Source organism: Thalia democratica, chromosome 8 (genome assembly GCF_965202585.1).
Source record: "Thalia democratica chromosome 8, ktThaDemo2.hap1.1, whole genome shotgun sequence".
Classification (NCBI taxonomy): Eukaryota; Metazoa; Chordata; class Thaliacea; order Salpida; family Salpidae; genus Thalia; species Thalia democratica.
Genome location: NC_139172.1, coordinates 54,930,325 through 54,945,975, shown reverse-complemented (window position 1 = coordinate 54,945,975; position 15,651 = coordinate 54,930,325). Strand labels below are relative to the sequence as shown.

The following is a 15,651-nucleotide window of genomic DNA, read 5'->3' as shown; positions in this document are numbered from 1 at the left end:
AAAAATAAATTAATAATTATAAATATAATAAAATAAACAATATAACAAATAGTGAGCATTTTAAACTGTGATTTCCACTTCGCCTAAAATAAAAAATAAAATAAATTAAATATAATATATTAAATAATATAAAAAATTGTGAACATTTTGAATTTTTATTTCTACTTTGCCTAAAATAAATGAATAATATTAGTAAATATAAAAAATACTTTGGTAGATAACAAAAATAGTGTGCATTCATAAATGCTATTTTTTCTTTGCCTATAAAAAATAAGTATAAAAATACAAAGCAATTGTATAATAATTCATGTACATTTTTTTCTGTAAGTGTTTTTTTCTTTTTGTTTTTTTAACTATCTATACCTATGTTTTTATATAACTTTAAAACAACTGATATTGTATTAATAGAACGAAACTAAATTTTTTTATCAATGAATGAACTCTTAGCATTTAAAATCAAATATCCCAGGAGAGTTAAAAGTTAACTTATTGTCACATGGGTAACATTTTATCGTTTATAAATTATATGTATTGTTAGTGACTTCAAATCAAAACTTTTAATATTTTATCGTTTATAAATTATATGTATTGTTAGTGACTTCAATTCGAAACTTTTAATATTTTGTTAAAGTGTTGAATATGTTTAATATAATTCATATGTAAGTAACTTGTATACAATAAAACATGTTTTGTTACAGTGTTTTCTGGAATATGTGTAAACAATATTGTATATGTAAGTCACTTAAATGCATAAATTTTACAAATACAACTATAAACTATGATTTAACACTTTTTTATAACAGTTTATATAGCTTATTTAGAATGATACAAAATCATTTCCGCGATCTTTAAAAACGTAGTTGGAAAATACAACAACAAAACAAAGTTATTTGAAGTTTTATTTTGTTTTACATACTCTAAGAAAATTGTTAACATTATGTATATCCAAATTAATGGGGAAAAATAAAAGAAAATAATAAGTTATAGCATGTAAGCTTTTTTCATATTGTAAAGTAGCAGTACTTTAACACTTATTACTACCATTTAATCTTATTTTGCTTTAAAAAAATTAATTGATATTTTTACGCCCAATTAAGTTTAAATACAAAACATAAGAAATATTTACTCAAAAACAAAACACAGTTAAATATATGAAAACACTCAATCATATTAAAACCATTGTTTAATCATAATTACCATCATTGTTTTATAACAAAACATTTTAACCACAAATATTTTTGACCTAAAAACCTAAAACATTGAAAATATTTATATCTATTGTTTTAAAAGACTTGTTTGCTAAAAGAGAAATTTGCACAAATAAAGCTTTATTACTAAAATATACAGTTGAACTTGTATTATTAAATACGTTTAAACTATTAATAAGATTATCATCAACTTTTACTCCGTATATTTATGTATACACCATAAATAGTATTTATTATCAGCTTAAACTTGTAACATTTTATTTTTAAACTATGATACATAGAGTTTTAAAACTTTTTGTTAATAAACATTATAACTAAATTAAAGCTTTATTCAATCTTTAAGAAACAAAAATTAAATTAAAACAGCTTGATTTAAGAAAACAAGTTACAAAGATCTTAAATTTTTTCAACGTTAACTTTCAAAAAAACAAAAAACTACAACACATTGTACATAAACAAACAGTCTATCAAAAATTAAAACATCATCTAGAATGTTCGAGCCAAAAAAAACCTAAAAACAAGAAAAAATTAAAAAGATAATAAATTTAATGCCTGACAGCTAATAATTTAAACTGTTACATGACAGTATTGGAAAAAATTCAATATATTGATTGTATATTACATAAACTCTGTCAGAAATTGATTTTTTACATCATAATTGATTTATGTGACAGTTATTAGGATTTATAACGCTCTTTTTTCAATTAGTGTAAACCAGTGTTTTTAAAAGGTGATTAACTACACTATTTTAAAAGTCACAAACTTTTACTAAACATTTTTTGTTAAACATTGTATAACGTTTTTTAAATTTCTTTAGTTATAAGTAATCTTTTATATACTTTATTTATTTAAGCAAGATAAAAATATTAGTAGAAATTATTAATAAATTACATAACATGCTAAATATTTTGCGCAGGTTTCAAATAGTATAGAACTGTATGGATTTATACATAACTTGTTTTTTTTAACTTTTTACATTTGAAACTTGGTTAGGTGACTCTGAAACGCCAAGTTTAAAGATTGGTTGTTTAACATTTCAGTGTCTTTTAAAACTAAAAAAAAAACTCTCAAGTTGTTGACTTTCAATTAAAACCGTAGTTTGACTAATTATGGGTCAAAAACCACACAAAAAACAAGTAAACATAAAAAATAACTAGAAAAAAAGTTTTATTGATTAAAAAAACTGAGTTCAGTCAAAAAGAATTTTATGCAAGTCAAAACAAGCCAAACAAAGAAATAATAATGTAAAATCAATACAAAACAAACTCGTTTACCTAGTTTAGTTTAGCACAAAAATAAGTATGTTATTGACCTAATTTTTCTGCTAAAGGTTGAGATTAAAAACTGTTCTAGATAAAGATTTTGTTTAACTTTTTTTTTTCAAATTAACGATGTTTTTTATTTCCATGTAAACAACTTTCGTAATAAACAAGTAACCTAAGTAGCTAAAATTTATTTAATCTGAAACATATTTTTTTACAGAGTCAAAATTTAAACAAGATATCCTCATTAAATTTTCAAGTTTAACTTATTTTGTGTAATCTTAGCTTTAATTTTACAACTTACTACATTAATTTAAATATAAAGATGGTTTTGTATCATAACTAATTATTATCAATAATAGTATTTTCAGTCAATCATAAAATTTATGTCTTTTGAATTTATACAGTTGAAAAACCTCCTAAAAATATAACTTTTTAATGAAGTTGAAGTAGTTTAATAAACTTTAGTGACTGAAAAACTTAACACAATGAATGGAGAGAACTAAACTTTTTAACTGGTTGAAAGTATAATTTAATTATTTGTAAAAACCAGAAAATTCAAAAAGATAAAATCAAAAACAAACGGACAAAAGTTTAGTTTGGTTTAAAATGAACAAAAAGTTTAAAATAAACTCACTTGAATGAAAACAACCTACAAAAATGAAATCTTTTACATGTGAAAAATGAGTTGACAAGCTTATTTAAATTTTTGTAAGGTAGTGTTGAAAACACAATTGATATTGATCTAATTATTATTATTATAAAACTTAGATTTAAATTCAAAATATTTATTTATGATGTATTTGAAACTGTCTTTTTAATAGGTTTAGTTCTTAAGAGTACTAAAAACATAATAAATCTTTAAATATTGACATATATCGGTTTATTTTGCCTTGAATGTTAAAATAAAGAAATAGACTTAGTCAATAAATAGTTCAAGTTAATATTTCTGTTATATCGAAATCCTGTGTAAAGAGAAAACTCCAAACATTAAGATTAATCTTTATTTTTAACTATTTATTTCAGTTTTAAAACAACCAATATATTTATATAACACAATGTACGTAAATATGTCTGGGACTTATAATATAATAAATTTACATAAAAAAACAAAAATGATTGATTTTCTATAAATAATTGTTTGTCATTTATTTTTCTATTCTCATTATACTGGCAGTTTTAGTACAAAAATATTTAAACAAATTATTTTACTTTTGAAACGACCAATATAGATTTAATGCACGTAAATTCAAATGGTATATTTATAATTAATTTACATACAAAAACAAACATGATTGATTTTGAAAAATAACTGTTTTTAATTTACTTTTGGTACAAAAATATTGAAACTACTTATTTCTTTTTCGAAAATAAACAATATATTGATTCTATACAATGTACGTAAGTTAGTTTGGTATTTCTAAAATAATAAATTTACATATAAAAATAAACGTGATTAATTTTGTAAGGATGTTTATAACTTTTCTTTTATTCTAACTATATTATACAGTTTTACTATTTTTTAAGCAAAATTAGTAACGTAGTAATATTAGATTTATATTTTTTAAGCTTTTAGAGAGGAACCGTATTTTGTGTACGTCAACTTAAAAGAATAAACTTTTGTCTAAAGATTAAGTTTAGTATTAAGAGATGAACAACTTAAGTATTTAAAAAAAATATATATATATTAATTTTGTAATATAGATAAACTAAACTATAACAAACAAATATTTTCAAAATTAACCTAAATAAATATTTCATAATAAACTAATTTAAAAACAAACAAATGGAAATTTATTTTGCAACATAAACAAACAGATAAATCATACTTAAGCTTTTACCGAAAAATTCAAAACTTGAAAAAGAAAGATTTTTATATGTTAGCTAAAAAACAAAACTGTAAAACAACCCATATAATGATTTTTCATTGAAACTTTAGTTTTGGTCTGAACTTTCTAACATAATCTAATTAGCATGGCAGCTCTTAACATAAATTTTTAATTCAGTTTATAAACTTTTAGACGCACAAAAGAGTTGAACTTTATTGAAAGAAATTAATTTTATATCAGTTTAAATTTGCACGAAATTGTTTAAGTTTAAGTCTTTTTGTGAATACACTAATGTTTTATAAATCATTCTAATTTTAAAGTTTTTAAAAAGCCACAAAAAAACACTTAAAACTAAATTTCACGACACTTATTACATTTTAAATATACCTTTAACTTTCCTTGAAAAGAAGCGCTTTTTTTGTGAACTATATAAATTCTTAATTAACTTTGATAACCACAAAGCTTTTGTAAAAAGTCATATGAAAAGTCAATGCATTTATTTTCAAATTTAAATGTGCGTTTATCCATTTAATATTGACCTTTAGAACAATTAAAATTTATGGAGCGTATATCATTCTAAATTCTGTAAATTATTTAGTGAAATAAAATTATAATGTTAAGAATTGGTCTTTTTTTTTCGATTTCATAAAGTGCTTAACTTTAATATTTGATACATTTTTGACAAGTTAAACGAAATAAATTTAAGCTGCTTATTATAGAAGGTTTAACTTCTTTTAAAAGTTAGATATTAATTCAAAGAATTAACTTTTTTGATAAAGTATGTCATTTAATTCCAGCTAAAACACTTGATTTTAAAACATTTTAATTGTAAAATGGTTATTGAAGTAAAATATTTACTTTTAATTTGTTTTAAAATGAAATGTTTTACGCAACTTATTACTTTTATAGAATATCATTCATTGTACAAACATGTTCTCTTTTTAATTTTAATTTATTTTTTCAGTACCATCATATTTTCATTTTATTTTTCTATTTTCATTTTTATTTACAATTTGCTATGAAAAATTTAGATGTTTAAGACTAGTGTAGTTAAATTTTTAATTAAAATCAGCAAAGTTATTTTCTAAATTTAAACTCTGTCTGGGACTGATTTTAATATTATAATTAATTTAAGTAACAGTTACTAAAGTTTATAACAATAAATTTTACTAATGTGCTATTTTTTCTTAATTAACATTTAATTATTTTTGACACAAACTTTTACTAATATTTTTTTCTAAAATATTCTATTACGTTTTTGTAACTTGGTTAGTTATAAATAAGTTTTTTTACACTTTCTTGGTTCAGTTAAGAAATAATATTAGTAGAAGATATTAATAAATTACATAACATGCTAAATATTTTGCGTAGGTTTAATACAGTATAGAGCTGTATGGATTTATACTTTTTTTTTCAATTTTCTTATATTTAAAACTTAGTCAGGTCACTCTGAAATGCTAAGTTTAAAGACTAATTATTTAACATTTTAAAAAAGTTTAAAACTAAAATAGCTCTCAAATTGTTGACTTTCAATTAAAATCGTAGTTTAATTAATTATGTGTCAAAAACGCAAGTAAACATAAATAAATAACTGGAACAAAGGTTTTATTGATTAAAAAAACTGATTTCAGTCACAAATAACTATGTAATTTAAAACAAGCCAAAAAAAGAAATGATAATGTGAAATCAATACAAAACAAACTCGTTTACCTAGTTTTCATCATATTTAGCACAAAAATAAGTTTGCTGTTGACCTAATTTTTCTGCTATAGGTTGAGATTAAAAGCTGTTTTAGATAAAAAATTTGTTTAACATTTTTTTTTTGAAATTAATGGCCTTAATTTCCATGTAAACAATATTTGTAACAAACAAGCAAATGTAACCTAAATAGCTAAAATTTATCTAATCTGAAACATATTTCTTACAGAGTCATAATTCAAACAAGTCAAGGTCTACATTAAATTTTCAAGTTAAACTTATTTTGTATAATTTTATCTTAGCTATAACTTTTATTAGTTAATTTAAGTCTAAAGATGGTTTTATATCACAACTAGTTATTATCAATAAACGATTTTTATTCCATATTAGAACTTCAAGTCTTTTAAGTTTATACAGAACCTATTAAAAAACGTACTGTAAAAATGTCATTTAAGAAGATTAAAAAACTTCAACTACTAAAAAACTAAACACAAAGAATAGCAGAAACAAACTTTCCTTTAAATTAAAACTATGATTTTATTAACTGATAATCAAAACAACACAGTTAAAAAAGAATAATATTAAAAACAACAGGACATAGCCTTATTGATCAAAAATAATCAGAATACAGATTAAATAAACTCACGTAAAAAAGTTAGCTAAAAAATGAATTGGAATTTTCTAATGTACAGGGCTGCCACTGGTTTTTGAGAATTTTCTTCAAGATTTTCTGAATTTGTTCCAGGTTTTTGAAAATACACGTTTTTGGGTCTATTTTTAGTTTAAAGTTAAGTTGAAAAAAATGTGTCAAGTAGTATAACAGCATTGAAAAGATACTTTAGATATGTATTTTAATAAAAAAAAAAAAACATTTTTTTTTTACTTATATGACAGATTTTTGGAGTCAAATCAAAATTAACATTTGTTTAAAGTTTCAGAATTTTTAGTGATTTTTGTTTGAAATTCCAGGTTTTTCCAGGATACCAGATTTTTTGGCAACCCTGTATGTAAAAATGTGCTGACATACTAATAATATTTTTTTCATGTAGTGTTGAAAACACAATTAAATTTGACCTAATTATTTTTTGTTTCAAATTAAAAAAATTGAGGTATGATATATTTAAAACTGTTATTATTTATAACAGATTTCATTTTTAAGAGTACTTAAAACATGTTAATACTTTTATTTAGATATATTTTGCTTTAATTGCTTTGATTTTAAAATAAAGAAGTAGTATAGATATTTTCTATAAATAATTCAAAGTAACCTGAATACTATATCAAAATTTTAACTATTGAGAAAACTTCAAACATTAAAATTATTCTTTATACTCAAACTCTTTATTTTACTTATGAAAACAACCAATATATTAATTTAATACAATTGATGTAAATACGTTTGGTATTTCTTAAATAATAAATTTACATAGAAAAATTAATTTGACTGATTTTGTAACGATACTTTTTTTGTCATTTATTTTTCTTATAAGATTGTACATTTTTAGTAGAAAATACTCAAACTACTAATTTTAATTTCAAAACGAACAATTATTTATATAATACAATGTACGTAAATACGTTTGGGATTTCTAATATAATAAGTTTACATACAAAAACAAAAATGATTGATTTTTTGTAATTTATTGTTTGACATTTATTATTCTATTCTTATTATACTGGCAGTTTTAGTACAAAAATATTTAAACAAATTATTTTACTTTTGAAACGACCAATATAGATTTAATGCACGTAAATTCAAATGGTATATTTATAATTAATTTACATACAAAAACAAACATGATTGATTTTGAAAAATAACTGTTTTTAATTTACTTTTGGTACAAAAATATTGAAACTACTTATTTCTTTTTCGAAAATAAACAATATATTGATTCTATACAATGTACGTAAGTTAGTTTGGTATTTCTAAAATAATAAATTTACATATAAAAATAAACGTGATTAATTTTGTAAGGATGTTTATAACTTTTCTTTTATTCTAACTATATTATACAGTTTTACTATTTTTTAAGCAAAATTAGTAACGCAGTAATATTAGATTTTTATTTTTTAAGCTTTTAGAGAGGAAGCGTATTTTGTATACGTCAACTTAAAAGAATAAACTTTTGTTTAAACATTAAATTTAATATTAAGAGATGAACAACTTCAGTATTTTAGAAATAAAATATTGACTTTGTAATGTAATTAAACAAAACTAGAGCAAACAAATATTTTCAAAATTAACCTAAATAAATATTACATAATAAATTAAATTAAAAAACAAACAAATGGAAATTCATTCTGCAACATAAACATACAAACAAACCATATTTAAGCTTTTAAAACAAAATTCAAAACTTGAAAAAAAAAACGTTTTTTTATATTTTAGCTAAAATACAAAACTTTAAAATAACCATTATAATGATTTTTCATGAAAACTTTTGTTTCGATCTGATCTTTCTATTATAATTTAATCAGCACAGAAGCGCTTAACATAAATTTTTAATTCAATTTACAATTTTTGATGCACAAAACAGTTGAACTTTGTTGTATAAAAATTGATTTTATATCAGTTTAAATTTGCACAGATTGTTCAAGTTTGAATATTTTTGTGGATATACTAATGTTTATTAATCATTCTAATTTTTAAGTTTTTAAAAAGCCACAATAAAACACTTGAAACTAAATTTCACGACACTTATTGCATTTAACAATATCTTTAACTTTCCTTAAAAAGGGGCACTTTTTTTGTGAACTAGATAAACTTTTAATTAACTTTGATAATTGTAAAGCTTTTGTGAAAAGTCAATGCATTTATTTTTAAATGTAAAATGTCGTATATCTATTTGATGTTGACCTTTAAAACAATTATCATTTATGAAGCATCTAAGTTCTGTAAATTATTCAGTGCAACTAATTTACAATGCTCAGCATTAATCTTTTTCTTTTTAATTTTAATTTTTTTGGAATTCTCTTACATTAATTTTTTTAATATTTTTGACAACTTAAACGTATTTAATTTAAGCTGGAAAATTTAGCAGGTAAAATACTTTAAAAAATAAACATAAAAGCTTAGAACTATATAATATTTTAATTAGTTTCCTACATCTGAAATTTTACTTTAAGCAAACTTAAATTTTAATAATAAAAATCTTATTTAAGTAAATGATTATGAAAACGCTATATTTCTTCTTTTTTCACCAAGTCTATTATATACTCTAAAATATCTTTTCGTTTCTTTCAAGTTACTTTAAGTTTAAGACATTAAAAATGTTTATCAAACTATTTCAACAGTTTTAAATCTAAATAAACCGTTAACGATAAATAAACGTTCAAAAGTTTGTGATTTTTTATTATCACAACACTTTATTATGATACAAGTCAAAAACAAACTGTATATTTTGCACTTCATAAACAAAAGCTATTGTTTATTTTTGATCTGGATATGTGGTATTCCAATAGGTTTAAATCAATTAATACTTTTTATCAACTAGGTTTGTTTTAATATTTTACTTAATTAAAAAACTTATAAATAAAATACCACATTGTCATATTACAAATGATTTATTAATAGCTTATTATGAACGGTTATGAATTTTTACTGATAAACTTTTAGTATTTTAAATAACTATATATAGCTATAAATAGTATATTTAAACCATATTTAAATTTTTACAGAAAGTCCATTAAAATTTTGCAGGGTTTTTTTTGAATATAAACTTTATTAAAAAAAAAACACTTATTTTTTTGTTTTTTTCCTCTAAAACCTTTATTTTTGAACATTTTATAAATCGCAAACGTAAAAGTTCTACAAATTACAAAAGAAACGTTTCCTAAAAGTTTGAGGCCTCAAGCTCAAAAAATGAAGGAAAATATAGATTTTAAGTGAATTTTAAAAATTCCAAGAAAGTTGACCCTTAAAAACTTGCAGTCTATACGTTTGTATTGGAAACTTATAACGAAAAATTACATTATATAAAAAATTAATAAATATTTTTAAATTCTAGAAAAACTGGCTTGTAGTTTTCACTTAAAGCTTTCATACAGATTGAATTGTTTTTTTCTTATTGTTGGACCCCTTCCCCCCAATATGCCTTTAAATGAATTATAAGTTCAAAATATTAGTGCACAATATATTTAAGTATAAAAACTTTATATATCAATATTGGTACTCAAAATAACTCATTGAAACTTTTGAAATTTGTTTTTTTTTGCCTTGTTTTTAGACATTATAGATTTTTCCAAAAAACAATTTTCGATAGCATGTATGTAATAAAAAATATTAATTGAACAAAAAATTTCAAACATTAAAATTTTTTTATATATTTGAACTATTAATTCGACTTTTTAAACGGCCAATATTGATTTAGTACAATGTACGTAAATTTGTCTAGGATTTTTAAAATAATAAATTTACATACAAAAACAAACACGATTTATTTTGTAAAAAAAAAAACTGTCATTTATTTTCCTATTCTTATTATTTTTTGCAGCTTTAGTAAAAAATATTTAAACTACTTATTTTATCTTTGAACATATTTATTTAATACAATGTACGTAAATATTTATGGGATTTTTTACAATAATAAATTTACATACAAACAAAAAATGATTGATTTTTAAAAATTAACGTTTTGTTACTTAATACTTATAACTACTTATTTCTTATTTGAAAACAAACAATATATTGATTTTGTACAATGTACGTAAATTCGTTTGGTATTTAAAAAAAATAAATTTACATACAAAAATAAATATGATTGATTTTTTAAAGATGTTTTTTTATAATTTGCCTTTTAATTTAAATAAATTATTATACAGTTTTACTCTTTTATAAGCAAAATTAGTAATGCAGTAAATTAAATTTATTTCTTTAAAGCTTTCAGAGAAAACTTTTTGTATAAATATATTCAATAAAATTTTTTATAATGATTAAGTTAAGTATTAAGAAACGATTAACTTCAGTATCTTAGACAAAACTTTTATATTGACTTTTCCAAATAAACAAAGTTATATCATGCAAATACGTTTAAAACTAACCTAAACAAATACTAAATAATAAACAAATAAATAAAAAAAATTTAAATTTAATTCGCAACATAAACAAACAAATAAAGTTCATCAGCATTTTAAGAAAAAATCCAAATTAAAAAAATTAGAATAAATTGAAAATTATAAAATTACCGATTTATTGATTTTTATTGAAATTTTGTCTGAACCTGACCTTGGTAGATTGATTGGCATATAAAAGCTTAACATAAATTTTTAATTCAATTTATAAACTTTAAGATGCACAAAAGAGTTGAACTTTATTGTATAAACATTGATTTTATATCAGTTTAAATTTGCACAAATTGTTCAAGTTTGAATATTTTCGTAAATATACTAATGTTTATATATCATTCTAATTTAAAAGTTTTTAAAAAGTCACAATAAAACACTTAAAACTAAATTTCACGACACTTATTGCATTTAACAATATCTTTAACTTTCCTTGAAAAGGAGCTTTTTTTTTTGTGAACTATATAAATCTTTAATTAACTTTGATAACTGTAAAGCTTTTGTAAAAAGTCAATGCATTTATTTTTGAATATAAATTGTGCGTATATCAATTTGATATTGACCTCTAAATCAACTATTATCTATGAAGCATTTATCATTCTAAATTCTGTAAATTATTTAGTGAAATAAAGTTATAATTCTAAAAATTGGTCTTTTTTTTATTTCATGAAGTGCTTAACATTAATATTTGATACACTTTTGACAAGTTAAACGAATTAAATTTAAGCTGCTTATTATAGAAGGTTTAAGTTCTTTTAAAACTGAGATAGTAATTTAAAAGAGTTTACTTTTTTGATAAAGTATCTCATTTAATCCTAGCTTAAACACTTGCATTAACTTTTGATAATAAACCATTTTAATTGTAAAATTTTTATTGAAGTAAAATATTTACTTTTAATTTGTTTTAAATAAAATGTAGTAAGCATTTATTACTATATAAAACATTATTTATTGAAGAAACATGTTCTCTTTTTAAAAATCATTATTTTTATTTACAATTCGCTCTTAAAAGATTTAGATGTTCAAAACTTGTGTAGTTTAGTTAACTAAAAGTTTGCAAAATGCTTTTTAAATTTCAAATTTTTTTAGTTAAGCCTAAAAGCTATCAGATAAATAAGCTTTTAAAAGTTTGTGATTTTATATTATCACAACACTTTATTATAATAATAATAGTTTCTAAACAAACTGTATATTTTGCAGTTCACAAACAAAAGCAATTGTTTATTTTTGATTTGGATTTGTGCTTTTCCACTAGATATATAGCTATGTTAATTATATAGGTTTTAAAAAACTGACATAACATTACAAACAATGATAAAGTTATCACTGTCTTTTTAAGAACGGTAACGAAATAAAAAATATTGTCTAATGTACAAATATATCATAGTTTTCTTATATTTAATATTTTTCTAATATTTTTTCTATGCTAATTAAGTGGAAATATAATAATAAATTTTAGTTTTAATCTAAAGTATATTCTTACTTAATAATAAAAAGCACCTAAATTTTGAAGCTAACAATAATTTAACAAACACAACTTTTTTTATTCATGCAATTAAAAGAATATTTAAACTAAAAAATATTTGCTAAAGAAACTAATTTTAAAGTTTTTAAAAGTTTACAATTTTATTTTTATTTAAAGACTAAACTTTTAATTACTTTAATTAAACCCAAAAATGGACTAAATCATTATTTAAAACACTTATTATTTTTTTACCTCTAAAATCAACTTAATAAAAAGTTTTTATACAAATATTTTTTAAAATTAGTGATTATTCGGAAAAACAGTTGAAAATTATGTATTGTAAATAAAAAAGGGTTAGTAAAAGGACGAAATTGGAAAAGTTCAATTAATTAAAATAACACCTGACAACTGTTTCTTACTTACTTAAACCTATATTAAATGTAAGTTTACATGTACTAAGCTTCCAAGTGAAAGTTGCTGACTTAATTTTTCTTAATTGCTATAATTGATATTTTAAAAAAAATATGTTACACTTAGTGAATAACATACTTTTAACTTTCATAATAAAGCTAATAAAATTAAAAATCAATTAAATAGGTAAAAATAATTTGACCCAATACTGACTACTGGTTTATCAAATAAAATTGATTACTAAAATACAATGTATAACATTCTTACCATTACTGCTTTCTTAAAACTAAAAAACAATAATAATCAAACACTCAAATACAAATTAAAAATAATTAGTAGTTAAAAAATTTTAGTTAAGTTATTTTTACTCACCAGTGTATACTTAGTGAATTACTTTCAGTCCAACATAAAGTTTTGAGTATGTATGTGTATATCATATAATACTGTTTATATATACATACATAGCACTTATGTACCATAAATAGTATACACAATTTTTTACAACAATACATTATTTTTAAGTGACAAGTAGACATTACCATTATTAAGCTAGTACGAGCTTTTTACAACAACCTTTTGACTCACCTGTATAAATGTAGTCAATCACTGCCTTGAGCCCAACTTTGCTCACTCCGTGAAGCTCTATGCTCTTCTTTTGACTCTCCACCATCTGTGAGGTGAACATGGATCTGAAATATGGGCTGCACGAAGCCAGGACTGCCCTGTTGGCCTCAAAGTTGCACCCTTCTACAATCTGTGTGAAAAGATAGCAAAATTATGCGTGATTGAAGTTTAGATTTTCAATACTAAACTATGGTAAATAGTATTGAAATTACACCCTTTTACTATGTATCAAAAAAAGTACAACTTTAAAAATGCTTAATAAAGCATGTTAAAAATCAAAGATAAAAGCATATTAGTCTTTACAACATAATAATTTACCAAATTCATAATGAAACAACATGTCTTAGCACATACTTTATAGATTTTTTTTTCATTATACAGGATGTATTAGTTACTTCAAAGTTACAATCTGCCCCAGATAAAAAACACAATATTTAAAAAACTTATGTACCAAAGTTTGAAAAATTAACTAACTTTGCTTATGTAAAGTATATTATGCATACACTATTGACATAATTAAAAAAATCAAAACCTACCAAAAAAAATTATGTTCCCTAGTTTTTATAACATCATACAATAGTTCACAATTTAAAATACTCAACACTAACCAGTCTCACATCATAAAAAAAATTAAGTACCAAAATGTTTTTAACTTACCAAAGCAACACCAAAAAGCAAATTATGTGAATCAGATTTTCCCAAAAGTGGAACAAGTGGCTCCCTTGGGGCAACTACATAAATGATAGGGCCCATAAGCAGCAAAAGAGGGCCTAAGTAGTAAAGGGGTCATAAAATCATAATTTGAAACTTTCACTAGATATTCTGGATTTGATGGTGAAGATCGTAAAAAAGTATTATACATTTTAATAGTAGTTTTTGAGAAATCGTGTTGGAGGGGGCCATACCTTTTTTATTTCATTAAAGGGGGCCTTATGAAAAAAAATGTGAAACCCTGATTTACATTAACTAGTCATAAGACTTGAGTTTACCAAACTAAATTTCATATTTGTCCATTTGGCCAGATCTAAAAATTAATCTCCCCCTCTCTTATCAAATTTTGCCCCTTCAATAGTTATTTACTTTGTTATTTCATCTTACTAGTTATTGGCTCCAATAGCCAATTATGAAAAATCCTAAGGTAAACCAAGATGAACATAGTAAAATCTAGATTATCTAATTAATTTGAACCTACCTAAGTGAGATCACATAGCATATTGTGTTCAACACAGAAACAATCACAATAAAAAACATACACAACAAAGACAACGACATTTACTCTAGATATTGTAAACTAAACAGAAACACATATTAGACAATATTTCTAACATTTAAACATTTTATAATTTTATATTTTAATTTATGCACAACTTAACTAGATGTATAACAATATGTGTAAACTCTCCAATGTGAAATAACATAGCACATTATGTTCCTTCAGTTCATTTGACATAACATAAAAAATGTAATTATTACATCAGAACACCTTACTAAAGTTACAACACTTACAAACATATTTTAATTATTACATCATAGTTACTTACCAAAGTGACATCACAAAGAACGTTGTGTTCCCTCAGTTCGTTCAACCCTGTCAGCAACTCTTTCTGGTGGGTGTCACTTTTGAACTTTTTTGCGGGTTCAGGTGTGGTTACCATGGCAACGGCACCACTGCACTGGGGTGCTTCCTGTTGCTGTGGTAACACCAGTTCTGTGGGGGGTGGGATGGGCTCGTTTGCTTGTGGGTGCAGAAAATCTTCTGGGTAGTTGTTTGCCATTTTTTATTTATTTACTTAATTTTCTAGATTAATAATACTTTATAGATATGTTTTTATTAGTTCTTTAATTTCATCATGTTGATACTTTATCAAAAGTTTTATTAAAATTTGGTAGTTGTTTTCCTTTTTTTTATCATCTGGTAATGATGGTTGCAATATAACTCTTACTAGATAAACTTTAACTTATTTTTTTATAATTCAATGATTCTGTATTTATATATATTTTTTTTTCTACTATCACTCCTAACCCTTACACTCAGACAGTAACTTATATTTTTTCAATTATTTGTTTGTCTATTTTCTTACTATCACTGTTAC

At 22.3% G+C, this 15,651-nt stretch overlaps 1 protein-coding gene across 2 annotated transcripts in view; it reads right to left on the bottom strand.

The window, feature by feature from the left end:
• Positions 1–15,352, bottom strand: part of LOC145841891 (kelch-like protein 9) — a 29,383-nt gene extending 14,031 nt beyond the window's left edge. For both annotated transcript variants that reach the window (XM_082949187.1, XM_082949188.1), the window contains exons 1-2: positions 15,100–15,352; positions 13,520–13,688 (exon numbers count right to left, since the gene is read on the bottom strand). In XM_082949187.1, coding sequence (XP_082805313.1) covers positions 13,520–13,688; positions 15,100–15,333 — 403 coding nt within the window. In that variant the 5' untranslated portion in view covers positions 15,334–15,352. The remainder of the gene's footprint in view (positions 1–13,519; positions 13,689–15,099) is intronic.
• Positions 15,353–15,651: the final 299 nt, after the last annotated feature.